This window comes from Muntiacus reevesi, chromosome 7 (genome assembly GCF_963930625.1).
Source record: "Muntiacus reevesi chromosome 7, mMunRee1.1, whole genome shotgun sequence".
Classification (NCBI taxonomy): Eukaryota; Metazoa; Chordata; class Mammalia; order Artiodactyla; family Cervidae; genus Muntiacus; species Muntiacus reevesi.
In genome coordinates, this window is record NC_089255.1 from 66,606,320 (window position 1) to 66,625,278 (window position 18,959).

Consider the following 18,959-nt stretch of genomic DNA (forward strand, 5'->3'; position numbering starts at 1 on the left):
ACTCTTTTGTTCAGAAATCATTTCTGCCTGAATTGCTTTCAGATTCTGATTACATTCCGTCTCATGTTTACCTCAGATTTTTTTGGAACTTAAAAAAAAAATCCCTTAATCAAATAAGAGAATAGAAACAAGGGATTCTTGTCATTCACGTTTTCTCTGAGGTACTACAGTTTGTCACTTCTTGCTTAAAAAATTGATCTATGTTAAGACATACTAGTAAGGTACCTAAGAAATCATTAGGGTATCTGGCAGGGAGGGAAAAGCAAGGAGTGGTTTTGATTGTTTGGCTCTCTATATTCAACTTCAGAGCAGTATTAATGAAAGTCACAAAAAGTTTACATACCAATCATTCATATCTTAGTCATTCATATTTAGCACCCCCCCAATTGAAAAAAAAAAAAACCAATGTTTGTTAATTCCCTCTCTGATCCAAGAGAGGAGTGGCTGAATGTGGGCTTCTCATTCACAAATAATGGTATAAAATTAAGCGGGACCCAATGTTGTGCTAGAACCATTTTAATATAATTATACATATCTGCCAAATCAGGAAGAAAGGTTTATGCATATATAACTTTTCCAGTTAACATCTGCAAGCATAAACAATGATGATCTCAGCTTATAAATTCATCAGGGTCAGAGCAATTGACCAATGTCTCTTTACTGCTAGGTTTACCAACAGTAAATTACATGATGAATTAGTGTCCTTTTCTCTTCTCTTACTCTCCTTGTCCAGAGACATTTTGTTGTAAAGTTTTCAGTGCAGCTCACCTCCAGCCAAAGGTAATCTTTTTAGATAAGTACTCAGTTGCTCTGAATTTACTTATAATTATAACCTATTTAATCACAGAAGAACCCCTGCAGAGGTGGAGTTCAAGGTTGCATACAATAACAGGAGATCACAGTTTTGAAGTCTAGCACAGATTAAAAACCACAGATGTACCATTTATATAAGACACACACTGATTGTCTCTTAAACTACATATTGACTCCTTATGAACATTATTTTTTAAATAAAGTAGTGCATCTAGGACAATCAGTCGCACAATTCACACAGCCCTGAAAAGTTTTTCAGTGCCAACTACCAGTTGGTCATGAAACGTGAGTGAGCTTGAGACACTGTCCATTCCTAAGATTCAACCAAGGATTGGCTAAAACATTGGAACACCTCTGCTTAAGAAAGCTATGTCCTTCCCTCCTTCCCCTCACAATTTAGTTCTGCTTGTTTATTTTTGGTGGTATTTGGTTGCACATGGCTAGAATGCTTTCGATCACTTTGTGAATCAGGAAAACCAATGATCTAAAACTATAACAGGATCTTAAGTATTAAGTAGATTGGTTTGTCCATTTCAGGTAGCTGGTTGGTAGGCCCCTCTAAGGCCTTTCATTTTCCTTCTATGCCTCCCAGGACATTGATCAGAAGATGAGTCTGAACATCATACCATCTAACTCTTTTAACCAATGCCTGGCTAAAACTGGAATGTCCAGCCCAGTATACTTAAAAATCACCCACAAAAAGAGGTTCTACAGGTCTTCACAAAACCTGGAATTTCCACGAAGATGTCTGATCTTTATAATCCAAGCAGTCAGCATTGAAGTTAAGCTTCCAGGAGGCAGTTTGGTCCTTATAATCCAAGCAATCAGTAGTTGAGTTAAAACCCAAGCTTGAAGCTCCATATCCCTGGGTGGAAAGAGAAGCTGGGGACTGATTGAGATGGCTGGTGACTGCATTGGTACCCATGGGACTGAGTGTGGTCCCTGGTCCAGGAAGCTGGTGATGCATAGGGGTCAAATAAGATCCACAGTCCATGCCCCCAAAGTAGGAAGTTGAGCCAGCATATCCTTGACTATAACCTGAAGCCTGAGTATAGGTCATGGGATAGGACCTCTGCATGCAGGAAGAGGAGGTGGACAGGGGATCTGACAGTGGGGAGATGGAAGCTGGGCTCCAGATAGACACAGGAGCACTGCTGCTGGAAATGGCTGGGACTGAGGTGCTAGAGGGGGGAGTGAATTGGCCACTTGTTCCACTCTCTGAACTCACTTCCCGGGCAGGAGATGTCTTCTTTTTGGCAGGTCTCACTTTGTTTTGACCTCCATTCTGCTGTTGCTGCTGCTGTTGGCGGCACTTAGCTCTTCGATTCTTAAACCATACCTTGAAAGGGAAAGAAACTTCTTTAACATGGTTTTAGTAATTCCTTAAGGAAAAGAGTGGCTCCCAGATTATAAATCTGTCCTAGGTGGACAGATATGCTCCTGGAATTATAAGAAAATCAGGGAGGCTCTATCTAAAAGCACTTGACCCTGCTTTACTCCCAGCTCAGAACAGTAACATTTAAGATAATCACCCAAATCATACAGCTGAAAACTCTCCCCATCACTTTCCTATCTCTTATTTCCCTTCAAATACACACATAAATGTAGACCTAGCTGCATTTTGGAACACTCTCACAATGGAATAGAACGTATTTGTGTCTTTTGAATGAGAACATAGGAGAAATGAGGTAAAACAATTCTTGTGTTACATGCCAACAAGAACAGCCTAAATTCAAACACTTTATGGTCTTCAAATTCAAACACTTATGCTATCTTCCAGGTAGCAACCACTATTATGAAGGCTGGTCCCATCACTTTACTTTTTGTCTCTCCTAGAAATATTCATAAAAGAAAGCTCTCAGGAGAAATGATCCTGTTGAGGAAGGTCTGAAAGTCACTATTTGCCAAAACCTTCCTTATAGTAAGTGGAGTGAATTGTATGTACTCTGTTTTGAACTCAAAACCAAACTTCTCTTCTAGTCTCAAGTCTGAGACTGAGGCTTTTCCTTCAGGGTAGTGCCACTTGACACATAAATTGTTTCCTGTGTTGTGTTCATTGGCTTGTCACCGCTGTGTATAATTTTCAAAATTCTCTTTACCAGCCTTTTTCATGTTCTGCAATGAAGGAGCTGTGTTTGGTGTGCAAGTGGGGTTTATCAGGGAAACTATGGGCATTTTTTGGGCAGAAGTTTTTAGTTGTCTTCTTGAGTGAGCTCTCAATATTGGCATCTTAACTGTGATGATAATGCTATAATGCTGAGCACATACCACGAGGCATTCAGAGCCATTTCTTTTCTTTCAGTGAAAACTTTAGTTCAAGCCTCACAGGTGCTAAAACTTCCTCTATCATACTTTGAAAGAGTCTCTTTTTGGTCTGTTGCTCATGCTCATGTGTCCTAGCCGAAGGGTGGTCCGAAGTGTGTATGTGGTTTAAGTGCTCAACATTCTTCCCAGAGAACTCTACATGGGACTTGCATTCAGGAAGTTGGGAGCTCATTTTCCTCTCCACCTTAAGGTCAAGTTAAGGGGGAAAAAGGGGGGGAGGTAGTTATCACAGGGATATCATGTTGATATTTTATCTGCAGAATGGCTAAGACCTAGCAAATTCTGTTCAATCCATAAGAAGTCAAAGAAAACACTCCTATTGTGTAATTCTTCTACCACCAAACTGACATGTGACCTTGAGCAGACCATTTACTCTACTTCTTCATTGTAAAAATATTGGAACTATCCAGGAGCTAAGCTTCTTTTACCCCTAAAAGTAGATGAGAATTGGGGTTGGGGGAGAGGTGGATTTCCAATAGAGGAAGGGAAGTTTTAAAATACTATGTGACTCTCCTTGAATCCAAGGGTTCTAGGACTAGGCTTTATCATCACAGCTAAATCACCCTTCTTACCTTGCAGCCTAGGCTGGAAGACCCTTGGTTATAGGATTGGGTGGGGGTGGAAGGACAAAAAGGAGTAGGAGGAGGGGACCTTAAGAGACAAGTTCACTGGCTTCAGATGGAGCCGGTTAGTTGCAAACCTTCCTTTGGTCCTTTCCGAGACCTGGAACTCTCCTAGGTCCTCCACACACACAGTACTGGGGGTGGGGTGGGGTGGGGGGGTGTCACGGTCAGGAAAGACGGTTCTGTCTACATCTGCCCTACCTGTACCCTAGACTCAGGCAAGTTGATTTTCAGCGCCACCTCCTCCCGCATGAAGATGTCTGGGTATCGGGTCTTAGCAAACAGTGCTTCCAGCACATCTAGCTGCGCTCGGGTGAACGTCGTCCTCTCCCGCCGCTGTTTCCGAGGGGTGGCTGCGGGACAAGAAGCCCAGGGCCCTTTAGGGTGGGGGAGCAGTTTCTCAGTCATAGGGGTCTCTGTGGGTGTCCGACTCTCCCCACCCCCACACCTCAGCACTCCCCGGGTCCTCTGCATCCGCTCAGCCCGGACGCTACCCGTGTTCTCCCCACCCCCTCCCCGCCCTCGGCTCCTCCGGCCTACAAGGCCCCTTCCAGGGGAGACCCCACTCCCCCTGACGTCGGAGATCGCTCCAGTCAGAGCGTCCCTTCGAAAGCAAACAAAACAAATGAAATAAAAGACAAAAAACAAGAACCCTCCAAAATCAGCCCCTAAACCACAACACAAAAACTCCATTCTCCCAAGTCAAAGGATCCTCTAGGACCGGCAGCTCAAATTGATGGGGCCTTTGTTCCTCCATCTTTAAAATGGGGGCACATTTCACTTCATACTTCTCCTTCTACCACTTTACAAAACAGATCTGATCAGAAAGGAAAACACTCGCACCCCGGATAAATCACACCTCTAGGGATTAGAGATGAAGGGCCTGGAGGTCAGAAGAGATGCCGGAGGTTTGGCGGGGAGAATTTATCAGGACCTCGACTTCGCCAAGAGGGCACTTCGGAGGAACTGGACTTCGAGGTACGGGCAGGGGCGTCTCGCCCAAATGACAAGGACAGTAGCCTTCTTTGCCCCAGTCCAATGTATGTCCCCATTCACTCCAAATAAAAAGATACGATTTTCTGAAAACGTTGTAGATCCAGCTACACCCTTTTCCCCAGCCCCTGCCCTCTCCTCCACCAATAAATGCCCTGTGGCTTTGAGCTGTTGCTTGGAAGAAAAACCCTGTGGAGACCTCTCCTGGAGCTGGGGCGGGGACGACGTGACCCTCCACCCCAGTGCTCCGGGGGAAAGGGTGTTATAACCCCGCGAAGCAGCCCTGGGGAAGGAGAGGGCAAGAGTGCCGCGGGGCTCACTTACCCGGGTAGCCCACCGAAGGGTGCAGCAAGTCCATGCCCGAAGTGGTCAGACTCAGCCCATTGACTGCATAAGGCGGTTGCTTAAGATAAGACATCATGCTAAGGTTGTTTGGAGGCGCAAACTCAGCCCAAATCCGGGGGACCCAGCCGGAAGGTCTTGCTTCGCCCGGGTTGGACAGATTCAGAGTCCTTGGTGGGTGGGTTTGGAGTGGTGGAACTAAGGCAAAGTAAACAAACAAACAGAGGTGCTGGTTTACCGCTTCGTAGGATGCAGCTCTTCCACGTTCCACCACTGACTTAAAAAAGCCCGAGGTACCCAAGGCAGAGGTTTATAAAGGACTTGCAGAGCACCCCTGCCGCCCCCACCCCCAGCTGCCCTGGAACTAGAGGAGATGGAGAGAGACCAGATAAACCTGTCTTCCCCACCCCCCAGCCAAAACTTTAAAAAAAAGAAAGAAAAAAGACCCGAAGAAAGCAATTACAATCTGCCTCCCCCCGCCCCCCAACAAAACCCCACGCCTCCAAATGCTCACATTGCATTCCTATCCCTACATTTGCATAGGACTCCTTGGCTGGCACTAGCTAATTGTCTCAAACAAAACTTGATTGGGGCCATTTGCAGAGACAAAGAACTCTTTGGCTAAATAAATAATGCTGATAACAAAGGCCATTGGTGAGAAACAAAGAAACAATTCAAGAAATCTACCTCTCCCCAGACTGTTGCCTTTCCAAGGCAGATTTTAATTATCTTAGTTTTTTACCACTTTCAACTGCTGCGAACCTAAAATGTCAGTGCATTTAACATCTAAAATACCAACTTGCTGAACGGCAAACTTGAGAAAACTGCTCAACCACTATTATTCCACATTTGAAGTCATTTCCAGTAATCATTTTCACCTAATTAGTAGTCTGGGTAATTAGATTTCGAGGTAAGTAACAGATTTATTAGGGTTTTGGAGAACCTTGATTATATGTGTCTAAAGAACTCAAGCTAAACAAACAAGTATTTAACTTTTAATCGACACCCATCAAATATTTAAAGGTAGTGCAAAGAAAGTCTTCAAGTTTGGCACAGGGTTTGCAAGAAACTCTGAAGTAAAGTTAGAATCCCACCAATCAGATAATGACAGGCTCCCACATTTGCAAGTAGAAAGGGTGCGCATTTGTAGTGCAAGCCGCTCCCATGTTGATTTTGATGTGTGGAGTCTGCTGATCCCACAGGAGGCAAATTTTCCAACATTTGGGCTTTCAGCAGCTACAGCAGAGTTTCCTGTTAACTCTTAACTCTTCTTTGCACATTCTAGTTTTGCAGAAAGTACATACACAAACATCAAAGTTATGAAACTAATAGAATTTCTCCCTACCGTTTAAGTTTCCTAAAATCCTATAAGTGAAAGAGCTCAGAGACGGCAAAGGAAGAAAAAGAAAAGTTATTTACTTTATTCAGATGAGTTTTTTCTCACTCCCCCAAGCAGAGGGATTAAAAAATGAGTGTTTATAGGCTGGCTGTTTGCAATTTTTACTTCTATTTTCCCAAAAGGTGGTACTTCTGCATGGATCTCTACTTTCCGACTTTGACATTATGAGAGATTGCTTCAAAATGGCGGATATAAGATTAGGAGAAGTTCCTCTTACTTTTAGAGTTTCTACTGAGTTTTAAGGACTCTGGGTTTTTATATTTACATTGCTTAAGAGATCAAGATACAAAACTCCATAAATGGAACATGGTTACTGCAACTTCCTGATTTAAGTTCATAGCACAAAACTCAAGCTTTTCCATCTTTCAGTTCAGTTCAGTCACTCAGTCGTGTTAGACTCTTAGATCTAACTTAATGTAATTTTATAAATGCCCTTGTAGGAGTTAGTGTTATCTCACCAGTAAAGTTAATTTAGCTGCTCCTACCAAAAAAAAAAAAAAAAAAAGATTTTCTTCTCAAGACATCAAAATATTATTGCTTTAAAATACAGTCATATATTGGCTTTAATAACCTCTCAGCTGGAGTTCTGTCTTGCTTAATGCAACTTACTATGTTGGAAAGTCCTGTAGATGGAAACAACTAAAATTATATCGGATCTGCACATGAGGAATATGGAAGAGTTCTCCATGTAGAGCTCTCACCCAATTAAAAATGCCTGACACATCATACATGAAAGTAGCACATTCTAGCAGAAAAAGCAGTTCAAACAGAAAGCACCAGGACAGAGATCCTTCTCGGAGCTCCTTTAATCTGCCATCGAGAAACGACCAAGATTCTTGGCAAAAGACTTTACTACGGGATACATCTTTAAAAGAAGAAGGAACAAACCAAAAGCTGTGTTCTCAACAGCCAGCCTAGGTACGCGCTCTCCAAAGACGAGGCCTCGGACCCTTCAAAGCCCTGCCAAGACGCCTTTCTCCCTTCCTCTCTAAGCAGAGGCCGGAAGAGGAAAAAGAAATCCCTTTTCAAAAATACAAACCTCAAAACAACTGCTCAGGAGGTGGCCCCTGGAGAACTCCTACCTATAGAAGGAGCGGGCGGCGGCCGCGCGGCGAGTCCCCGCAGCCGCTCGGCGCCCACACCTCCGGGCGCGAGTGACTCGGTCCGGCGGCGTCCCTGCCCCGCAGCCCCGCAGCCTCGGCGCCCGAGGGCCTCCCGCCCCACTGCCCGCCCCGGGCCGCACCGCCTTATATCTAACGGTCAATTCGTGCAATCTGTCGCTCCCCCTCCCACCTCCCCCCTCTTCTTCTTTTTTTTTTCATCTTCCAAGGAGCCCATCTACCAGTTGCTGTGTCCTCGCTCAATAATAATTACCTCGCCCGAGAATTAATTATAATAAATGTTTTCTTGATAAACTAACGAGATAATCCGAAGGGCACACGTCCCTTAATTACAGGCCGCCGGGCTCAGCTCTGCTTCTCGTCCGGGCTGATTAATTTTCTGCATGATGGAAAGGAAACAAAACTACGCGGACTGGCGACCGGCCTGCGGCTCGGAAGACGACCAGGAGGAAGAGGAGAGAGAAAGAAAAGGGGATCTGCGGGCCGCGCGCAAAACAGCCGGCGCGGGCCTCCCTCCGGCGAACTGGAGTGAAAGTTTCTGGCCTCAGGGAGTCGAACGACGCTGCCACCCGCGAGGGAGGGAGGAAGAAACGTGCCCAAAGGGTTGGCCTTGACTATTAATTATGACAAGGAGAAAGCCCTGATGTGAGCTCTGGGAGCGGAGGTCTGGGTGTCTACCTGCCTTTGGCGGGGGAGGAGTTTCCTTTTCACCTCCTCTCTTTTGCTAATAACTTTGGAGACGGGAAGAGTCCCGAGGCAGGCAGGAGAAACCCTGGCCCCGAAGCTCTGGGATGGAGGGAGAATTTCCAGGAGTGACCTCCCCGTACCTCCCCAAACAATCCACCACTTCAGGGGCAACGCAGCTCGGCCTTCGGTCCCCACGCCCCACTTCGGTCTGCAAAGGAGGAAAAAGCCGGCTGGGCGGAATTCTGAAGGGGGCTTGCGTTTCAAAAATTGTATCCTGGAACCAGACTATGATCTCAAGAGTCACTTGAACGCCTCAACACGAAGTCTTGTTAGGAATTTGCGGCGCGACTCGTCGCCGAGGCTGGGTGCTGGCTGAGGCCTTCTGTTGGTTGTCCCCGGGCAGACCGAGATTGGAGGCTGGGTCTCTGCGCCCCGCTTGTCCCAGCGCGACCCGGCCGGCGACGGCCAGGGATCCCTGAGCCTGGGAGAGGAGCGTGCAGCAGGCCCGGCCGCTGGCCCCGTCCGAGAACTACCGAGGGGCAGCCTTCCCACGGGAAGGACTGCAGTCCTCGGCTCTGCTCGGCCTCCGGCGGAGCAGGGGCCACTAGCCGCCACTCCTGCCCGCCCCAGGTGCGCGAGGAAGGCTGCGCGGGGCGGGCCCGGAACCGGCCCCCGCAGTCACGCTGTAAAACGACTCCGGCGCACTCGCTGGGTCTAGGACCACAACACACAACAGCCACGGGGGAGTATGGCAATGCCAGGTGTTTTTTTTTTTTTTCCTCCCCGGAGGTGGGGAAAATGGTGATCAAAAAGAAAAAGGCGATTTGGAGGCCCTCTGGAAGAGGCTGAGAACCTTAGCGAGCTTCTCTTGGCTGGGGGAGACGGGGCCGAAAAGAGTGAGCGGCGAGCGCGGGGCGGACGAGATGCCGGCGCTCCCTGCCTGCTCGGTTATCCTCTCGGGTTTCCTCTCACGTTCATATGGGACAGGCAGGGGCTCGAAGGGCGCCCACCGGTTCCCGCCGACCCGCGGGCGAGCCGTGCTTTGGGCACGCGGGCCCTGGGAGGCGCCCAAATTATCATCATCACCACCATCCGTCCATCCATCCATCCATTCATCTAGCTACATCTGCGTCTTTTTGTCCCGGACTCTTAAAACGTCCTTGTGATCAATCCAAATGACCCCAAACACATCTGATGGCCAAAGCGCCAAGATCGCAGGGAGAAGCCCAGAATGGGCGTTGACATAAAACCACAAACAACACCCCTCCGAAACACCCCACATCGGATTCGCAGGGTTTCCACGATGTTCTGCTAAAGCACCGACCGCAGGAGCGCGCTTCCTCCCTACCTCCCACTCTCGTCCTTATCCCCAGATCATAAAATTTTCCTCAGTGATCGTTACTGCACCTCAGAATTTTGCAAAGGGAAGAAAATAAACCAGGCTTTAGAAAACTCCACGTTCTCAAAGGTGCATCAGTGGGTCTATTAGAGGTACTGGGGTGGTGGTAGACAGAGGGACACACAGATATGGATGTAGACAAACAGACAAGACAGACACTTACCTCCAGCCACATGGGGGGTTAGAGGGAAAAAAATCAAATTATCCTTCAAAATTCCAAATAGCCAGCTATCCTAAAAGAAATCAAGAGTATTGAGTTAGATATCTTGTAATCTTCATCGTTCCATAAAAAGTCAAACAACGAAAAATATTTTTCTAAAGAAAAGAAAACGAGGAAAGTCGCTCAAGTTCGAGACGCGCGTGGGCCCCTCTGCGATACATACAAAGTAGACTTGAGGAGGGCTTCTCTAGCGATTTTTATTTTTAATAACAGTGGAGGCTGAGTTGGAGCTGAGGTCGGTTCCGCTCTCAGGGAGATTTGCTGAGAAAGCGCCTCTCTGGCAACTTTTTGACGCAAACTCTCCAACCAATGGCAGGGAGAGAATGATTGACACATCTAAGCCAGAGGGAAAATAATAAAAACACACAACAGGGGGAGGAAAACAGGCCGCTGCTGCACGGGGGGACGAGCAGGCAACAAATCCAGGCCTCCGACATTACCAGAATGTTCTTGAAAGACACTGGGCTTTGCCTAAAATATACATTACGGCTGGAGCATGTGAACTTATTGTATAATTAAAATGATGGACAGCGAGGCCTCTCTTTTTCTTCTCTTGTTCTTCCTTTCCTCCCTCCCTCCCCCCCCCTTTTGTTTTTGCTTTTGTTTTAAGGAAAGGGAGAAAGGAAACCCATACACCCTAAGATGGGAAGATTAAAAAATATTTAAGACAAGGATGGAGGAGAGTGAGGGTAGGGGATAGCTGGTTATCACATTCCACGCTAGCAATAGGTGTGTAGAACAGACGCAGAAAGCTACTGAGACTGGAGGTTAAAAACACCACTATGTGGTCTTAAACACGGTCAGATCACGCCGAGGGGACCGGGAAGGGTGGAGAAAGGAGGCCTGGGGGTGAGGCGTGGGTGTGTAGGCAGGAGAGATGCAGATACACAAGTCCAAGAACAAACTATTTTTTAAAAACTCAAGTGTCTTTCTCACTCTTTATGTCCCTATAAACATCTCTCGGCCCCTCAAGCAAAAGACCCGGGCTCCTGGTTTTCGCGCAGGGTTTTTACAGTTTTAAGAAGCCCAAGGCAGCCTCTAAAGAACACGAATCCCGGAATCTAACCCCAGGGCCGGTTGGGGAGGCAGCAAGAGCCGGGTCAGGACTCGAGGGTGTGAGAGTGGGGTCGGCAGGATACCCGGGGAGGGAGCAAACGTGGGAGGCCCGCGCTGGAAACAATCAAGAGTTTCTGCGTTAAAACAAGCGCCACTCCAACGCTAGCCGTGGCGGGGCCTGGACCTAAACTGAGCCCGCGCGGCCCGAGCCGGGGACTGGGAGCCCCGAGGGTAGAGAGTTTCTGAACCCGGGGACCGAACGGGAGAGAGCGAACCTCAGCCCAACTTTTCCGCCTGGCACAGAGAGCGGGGCCCGACCGCTGGCAAATAGATCTGAGTCCCCAGAAAAGCAGAAACTGATTGGGCGGGGTGGGGTGGGGTTGGGGGGTCCAAGAGGACCGGCTGAGGCTGTGTGAATGGCTGGGTGGGGTGCGGGTGGAGAGCAGAAAACAGTCCTGCCTTACAAATCCCAAAGCGGGAAAAGAAATATAAAATCTCTTCCTGAACACCCTCCCCCCTCCAACCACGCCACCACGGCAAGTGGGCCCAAAGAAACGGCTCGCTGCTTTTAATTTGGGGACCTATGTTAATGAAGTTGGTAATTAATTCGTCGCTTTGTTGTCGGTTCTTATACTGTATGTGTAATCAAATGTGGACGTCCTTGGGATTTACAGCAATTAACGAATTACCGGAGTGCGCACGAGGCAGCCGGCGCTCGGCAGCGCGGCTGGGCTCCGGCTCGGGCTCGGCCCGGGGCTGGGCACTCGGCGGCCGCGGCCGGGCGGGCAGGTGTCTCTGGAGCGTTGGGCCCCGGGCCCCCCACGAGCCCTCGAGCGGCCCGGGGTCTGCCCATCTCCTCCCGGGCCCGCCGCGAGCGCTCCAGTCCGAAGAGACCGGGTGACTGTCGCGTTCCCGGGAGTCGAGACCCTCAGGGGCCCGGGCTGGGGGGAGGGTGAGTACGGACCTTTTTCCCACCCCGCCCCCACTGCACTAAGCGCCCGACCACCGCCCCGAGCCTTTGATTGAGGGTGGGGGAACGCCCCAGGCGGCCTGGCGGGTGCGGCGTAGGCTGGGAACCCTAGAGCAGGGTCACCTTGCTTTCGATGAGCGAAGGGCAAAGCCACCCCGACCCCCTGAACCAGAGTCTCCTACCTACCCCCAGAGAAGAAGAGGGTTTCCCCCCGTTTGATCACAATGAGGTTTAAAGCATCAAAGAACGAAAAAGAAAAACGGACGTTGTGGTTCTGGCGGAGGCAAAGGGCCGGGAGGGAGGCCTTGGGGGCAGCGGGGGCGGGGTGGGGTGGAGAAATATCAGAACGCGCGCTTGTGATCTCCACAAAGTGAGTGAAAATTTTTAGACTGAGAGATCTATCTGCAGTGGGATCCCGAGCCGTGGGAAAAACCCTTCCGGCCCGACGTCTTCTCTGATGGCGGGGGCAGCCGAATCTCCCGGAAAACCCCCGGGTTCTGGGCGATAGGGGCAGATTTCGGTGCCTCGGGGGCGTGGAAGGGCTTTTCCCTGTCCAGCGGCCTGGAGCAGACCGCTCCCGCTTCTCCCTTGCCCTCTCGTCTAATAACTTCGCAGAAATGCGGGGCCAATAAACTACGAGTTGGAAATGGACAGTGTTAAATAAACAAGGGTCTCTTTAAAATTCTCATCCACTTCAGATGTCTAAAGTAAGATTGTGATGATTTTGTCACGGTTTGGTAAATTTACCCCTTTAAGAGGCTTTCATAAATCCCAGAACACACCTTCAGCCAGATTTGAATATAGATTTAGGTTTTAAAACCCAGAAGCTGGAAACACCGCTTTATCAAAGAGAATTTCCCTTTAGCTTAGCAATGTGCTGAAGCTCTTAAAAGATTGGATCTGAGAGAGAGAGAGAGAGAGAGAGAGAGAGAGAGAGAGACAGAGAGGAGAAAGAGAACTAGACAGAGAGGCAGACAGGGGGGAAAAAAAAGACTTTCTTTTTTCTTTCTAGAGGAATTCTGCCCAGACTCTGCAGCAGTTGGAGCAAGCAAGGTTTCTCCTGGGTGCTTCCTGGAAAAGTTGCAAAATTGCTCTTCACCTGTAAGAACATGCTTTTTATCTTCCAGTCTCTTCTTGTCAATTTGGAAGTTGCAGACAGCCGGGCTCAGGTACAGTCCCCTCAAAACCTACTCTAGGTCAGGACAAAAGCCACTAGCTTTGGAGGGGGGGGGGGGTGTGTGTGCTGGGCTGTTGTATGGAAAATCTTAGACACTTGGTGGGAGAAAAAGACTCCTTGGATGAAAAGTCTAACTCGATTTTCTCTAAGTCCTTGAGCTTCCAATGTACTTACTACACGGTCATTTTATTTTCTCTATTCATGTTTAACTTTTTTTCCCTGTGTCCTCTGTCTTTAAGTTTTTTTTCCCTAAGAATTTGATTTATAGTAACTAGTAACATGCTTTATGTTTTTAAGTAATTTTCATAAACAAGTGCATGATTTTTAATTGCCATGAGTACAATTATCTTGCTATAAAAATGAGACGTAAGCATTCAGAAGCTAAATTAAGAAAACCAATACATAGGGAATCAAATTATTTGTCAGAGCTTGCATGCAGTTTCCAAAATATGGCTGATATTCATATTTCAAAATCTAGATGCATGTCTGGTGCTAGCTGGGCTTACATTCTCCACCCCACATGCCAGGGCAGTTTAAAATATTCCAAACTTTCCTCCAAGTTTATTAAGTATGGTGGTATGGTGGGGGTGGGGAGTGGAGGAGTGGGAGGAGAAAGGAGAGAGATCTCAGAATTCTTTCAGGCTAATTAAAAAAGAAGATGAAGAACAAAACCCATATTCCGTGAGAACACAGCCTCTCAGGGGGAAAGGAGCCAGTTAGACTCCTTGTATACTTACTTCAGAAATATGAAGATTAATTTTCAATCTTTTCAGTGATTCGGTGGACAGTGGGGGACCACATCTAGCCTTAAAACTGCCATGATATTTAGAAAGAAGTCATTTTTCATTAGGTTTAAAAATATGTCTCTATTAAAAACTTTGACAAGATTAACTTTAATTTTTTCAACAAGAGTTAAATATTGGTGATGCAGGCAGAATTGGAGGGGAAATAGGTGACAGATCACTTATGAATTAAGCTTGGGTCGCTCATTCCCTGTATTGCTGTAGCCTCAGAAAAGAGGGTAAGGGGGAAAGAAACGACATCAAAGATAGGATTGTGCTGTCCTGATAAAAGAGTCGGAGGCAAATTCCAAATGCAAAAAAAAAAAAAAAAAAAAAAAAAAGAGGAAAAGAGGACCATGTTGTTCCGGAATGAAACGGATTAAGATTGTGTGACAAGTGCGAGATGTGGGGCTGTGAGACATTTATGAGCTGAGTGTGAGCTGGGAGCTATGCGTCTGTCCCTGAGCGTGTGGGGACCAAGGGTGTGTGCAGAGCAAGGTTAGGGTGGGGGATAGGAAGGGCATGGGATTGTGAGAGACGGGGAGCAGTGTGAGGGGTGTGAGTGCGGGTTTGGGTGTGTGTTAGGAGAGTGTGGAAGGGAATGTGGATGGATTGTTGAAGGGTGGTAGCTGTCAGTTTATATAATTTTCATCTCTTGGTCCTGAAGTTTCCTTGAAGTCAATTCTACTGCGGGCAGCAGCCTTGAGCTTACAGAGCTGATATAAAACAACCATTACAGTGCAATATCTTGCCTGTTTGCAAACTTCATTTAAAACTGGGGGAAAAAAGACCCAAGAATGGTTTTGTAAGAAAGGAAAAAAAGAAGAAAAGAAAACCACAGTGAAGCTTTAAACTAGTTTGGATAAATCTCTAATCTTTTATTTGTAACCTTTTACAAGCTTTATTTCCCGTATATGAAAAGCTTCTTTTATATGGGCACGACAGACTTTTCCTTTGGATTTTTAATTAGAGCCCATCAATTGTAGCCATATTTAAGAATCAATATAAAGTAATCCTTCGAGATGGGATAAGGTTTTAATCGAAAATCTAATTTCCCACTCTTTGCAGATCATTTTAAGGAACTGGTTGATTTTTTTTTAAGAGTTCAATTTTTAAAAGACATAACACCTAAAACCTAGAAAAGATCATGTCTGCAAAATAACCAACTGATGTCATCTTACAAAGAAAAAAAAAAGTCTGGCTGTTGTAGGGAACTTTTTTCTTCTATTTAGAAGGATTTGACTTATATTTTTCTCAAACACTATTCTGTAATGTAGCTCCTAGGAGAGTATTCACTTTGAATGGGGAGAGAAAAAGAGAGGAATTATTTGTCTAAAATAGTATTTCATATGCAAAAGATAGTAACTTAAAATTTTTTTTTATTAACAAAGAAAACACAGATCTTGACAGATCCTTTTCACTACAGCCTTCCAAATTCCCAAGATTATAAAATGAATAACACACACCTTTCATTTTTGCTCATGGATGCAAAGTTTTCATTTTCATATCCAGGAATGAACATTTCTGACCAGTTTTTAAACTTCAACACTAGAATTTTGTGATTTAAATTTTTTTTTACAATAGTTGAAAAGTTGTTTATCACAAAGGAATAGAATTTTAAGCAGTTCTGCTAGAGTTACTAGCTTTCAATTCCCTCCTCCTTTTTTTTTTTTTAAAGAAGAAATATGAAAGCAAGGAAGAAAACAGATAAACAAAAACTAATTGTAGGTACACAGCCCAAACATTTTTTGCCCCTTACTGATCAGGCTAAGGGATTTGTTCAAAGATTGTACATTGTCTAAATGTGCGCAGTGCATTTTCAACAAACATCACTGTTTTAGTTTAAGATCTGCAAATTATCCCCAACTAGAAGGGATCCCCCAAAAGTTTATAGGCGTATTTTCAGTCACTGACTTGTTTTTATTGTTACATCTGTTAAATGCGTTTAAAAAAATGAACTCATGGTACTTGCTTTTTGAAATCTGAATGAAGCGGGTTTGAACACATTTGATACTCATACTTTCCTTTTATCTGGAGAAATTTCAATTTATTTAAAAGCCTGCCGTTTAATGCACTACATGGCCGCATATATTTTAGAGAAACTCTCTTGTATTTCTGCGTAATCGCGTCTAAATGAAAACCTGGGATTTTCCTTTATTTAAAAAAATGTGAAAATATAATGCATCTTCATTAGGAAAATTGACTGCTGTGCTCACGACAGTTCTTAATTGAAAAGGCAACCTATTTTAATGGTGTGGTTGAGAAGAAGATTACATACTTTATCCAAACACAAAGACAATTAATAATGAGAAGCAGGCTGCTGCCATTAACTCTAATGCAGTTGCATCAATGTCAGTGAAAAGTGCTCATACCTGAGATACAGGGAGCAAACTCCCCTGGCTCCCTCCTTCCCCAATTCACCCACTTCTTAATTTGGGTTTCGTAACGTGGAAGTGCCAGGGCCGCTGTCATCAGGCGGACTAGTTTTGGGCAAGTGCGGCGCAGGGCCAGGCGCCCCTTCCCGCGGGTCGCGCGATCCCGGGCAGCGCCGTCCGGTCGGAGGCGCCCCAGCCGCGGGTGTCTGCGCACAAACTTGATGCCCTCCAGCATGCGATCGGAGCCAGGCGAGGGCGGCCGCGACCCCCGCGGTCAGGAAGGTTAGGAGACCCAGGGCCACCTGGTGCATTTTGAAAAGTTTACCCAAAGAGCCAGGGCTGCCTCGGAGACTGGGTTCTGCTTTGCTTCACTTACGGAAAAGTCGTGGGGGGAGAAAATCTTTAATTGAGAGTTTGTGGGGTGGGGGGCTCTGGGCGCATGTGGTCATCCGGCGGAGCGACCAAGTTTGCCAAAGCGCCCCCTTCTCCAGCTCGGGCCGGGAGAGCAAAGTGTGAGTGTGCGTGCGCGCGCGCGCGTCTCAGTGTGTGTGTGTGTGCTCGCGCGTGCGTGTGTGTTGAACGCGGGGGATCCCAACCTTCCCTAGGTTCGAGCACGCCCCGGCTCCAGCCTGGGCAATGGGGAAGAGGAGGCAGTCACCTCTGGGCTTTATCCTTTCCCCGGCGAGGCCTGGCCAATTCAGGCCTCGCTGTGGCCACCTCGAACCCGGGGCGGCTAGCAGCCCGAGCCAGCCCACGAACGGGAGACCCCGGGCTCCAAAGCCGGGCGCGCCTAGTTTCAGGCATGATGCTGCGGACGGCCGAGCCTGGCACTCCGGGGCTCGGGGACCCGAGGTCACGGTCGGCCGACGCAGTCGCCAAGCCCTGGAATGGGAGAGCAGGGGAGGGGCTACAGGTTGGGAAAGGGTGATCTCAATTTGGTTTTTTTTTACGGGGTGCTTCGGCTCCCGCGAGGGGTGGACGCCTACAGCTTGGAGCCCTGCAGCCCTCGGAACCCGCTCTGCCCCTGTCTCTTCCACAGCACCGTCTCCCAGCCCGAGGCTCAGGCAATTAGGGGAGGTGGTGCCCCTCCATCAGTATCACTCTCTCCCTCAAAGTGGGGCAAGGGGCGGCCGCAGGCTAACAGGCGCACTCAGACCAGGAGGTCTCTTCCCTTCACCAAAGGATTAGTGGAGGGGGCGGCGAGGGGGGGCGAGCTCCTTCAGGGAATTCGGGAGGCTTCTCGCATTGGCCAGCCACACAGAGCGCCAGGGAGAGATACACTGCTGGGGTCTGAGCTCGGGGAGGTGCTTGGGAGGGAAGAGAGGAGCTGGTGGTCAGACTTTCAAGGCTGCCCCAGGACATTCACACGCACATTCGGAGAAACCGGGCCCATCCTCCAAGGCCCAACTGGACACACGCCTTGCCATTGGAAGGTAGCCTCAGAGGAAAGTTCCTCCCGCAAATGTACACTTTTTAAGTGCACACTTTCATCTGCGCTCTCAGTGTCCCTGGGCCAGCCTTATTATATCCCTCCATCAATCATACCCCACTTTTCCTCCTGTTTGCATCTATTAATCTTCAGACTTCCTGCAGACTTGCCATTTTTGTGATTCTGCTCACCGGTTAGGGAGCCTCTCAAAGCTTCTGAAAACAAGCGGACCTGGAGTTTTCCGGGAAACCCCAGGCTCCTCCTTTCCTTCCCTCAGGGAGAGGTGGAAGAGCCCTGTAAGCTTCCTTTGATGGAAGGAAGGTTGATGGTTACTTGTCATGGTCTAGGAACCTTCTCTCCTCCTCCCCCACCTCATTCTATCTGATGTATCTAGAGCTTTTCCTGTTCCTTTGGACAGCCTTTTTCAGAGTGCAAAAGTTGAAGTACTCTAGTTACTATTTATGGACAAGCCTTGGTTTCTGCCCCTGATGAGGCCTCCTGTGTCAGCAGGGTAACAAGGGAGAGAGAAGGTTACCAAGACCAGTAAGAAGCAGCTCTCTTCTTGGGATTTATTGAACCTTAGATGTCATACTTGCCCAACAACATAAGAGCAACAACAGACTAACTTGTTTTTGTGGATCTGTTTCTTGGCATTTGACCTATCGATGCTAGAGGCATCTTTATTAGCATGTGTGTGACTTTGGATAGCAACTCAGTAATGACATTCATAATCACTTATTGAATACAATTTAAGCGAGTTCAGCAACAGATAGTAGCTCTTAGCCTAAATGGCAATTTTCTGGCAGCTTATTCAACCAATGGACAAGCAAAAAGCAAAAGATATAGTTGCATCCAATACTTAGCTTCTGAGTATGGCAGTTACCACTGAAAAGACACACAGACCACACCAAAAGTAGGTGATATGTTCTGAGTTACTTTTTGAAAAGCTGTTTGGTTGTGTTCTCTTGTATTTGATGCACTAAATAGGCCAAAGAAACACAGAAGAAACAAGCATGGTTTATAGAAATTGCGTATCAATAGAATCATGACCTTTAATAATTTATCCTTACCTTGCCCTATTGTTTCAGTAAAAAAAAAACCCCACAAAAACCAAAAGTGTCAAAGTCCTAGCTGAAGGTTTTTTCTCACAAGGAGATATTCTGTAGACACTAGATATTCACCAAAGAATAGGTCACCTCAAGAAAGCCTGGGTTTATAATAAGTTACTTGAAGGGAAACCCAATAATA

At 47.1% G+C, this 18,959-nt stretch overlaps 1 protein-coding gene across 2 annotated transcripts; it reads right to left on the minus strand.

Annotated features, from left to right (window-relative positions):
* Positions 1-1,531: 1,531 nt before the first annotated feature.
* Positions 1,532-5,175, minus strand: OTX2 (orthodenticle homeobox 2). Of its 2 annotated transcripts, none has more exons than XM_065941466.1 (3): positions 5,079-5,175; positions 3,963-4,114; positions 1,532-2,152 (listed from the first exon to the last, which is right to left on the minus strand). In XM_065941466.1, exons 1-3 carry the CDS (start codon positions 5,173-5,175, stop codon positions 1,532-1,534), a joined length of 870 nt encoding a protein of 289 aa, XP_065797538.1. The 2 variants fall into 2 exon arrangements, with proteins under 2 accessions (XP_065797538.1, XP_065797537.1); XM_065941465.1 differs by having other exon boundaries at positions 3,963-4,138.
* Positions 5,176-18,959: the final 13,784 nt, after the last annotated feature.

What these genes read in the sequence shown, in the direction of transcription:
- OTX2 (XM_065941465.1), bottom strand. Translation starts at nt 5,175, where the DNA reads ATGATGTCTTATCTTAAGCAACCGCCTTATGCAGTCAATGGGCTGAGT. An exon ending in CCCTTCGGTGGGCTACCCGG is followed by an intron (nt 4,139 to 5,078) that starts GTAAGTGAGCCC and finishes CCCACCCTAAAG; the next exon opens with GGCCCTGGGCTTCTTGTCCC. An exon ending in TGCCTGAGTCTAGGGTACAG is followed by an intron (nt 2,153 to 3,962) that starts GTAGGGCAGATG and finishes TTCCCTTTCAAG; the next exon opens with GTATGGTTTAAGAATCGAAG.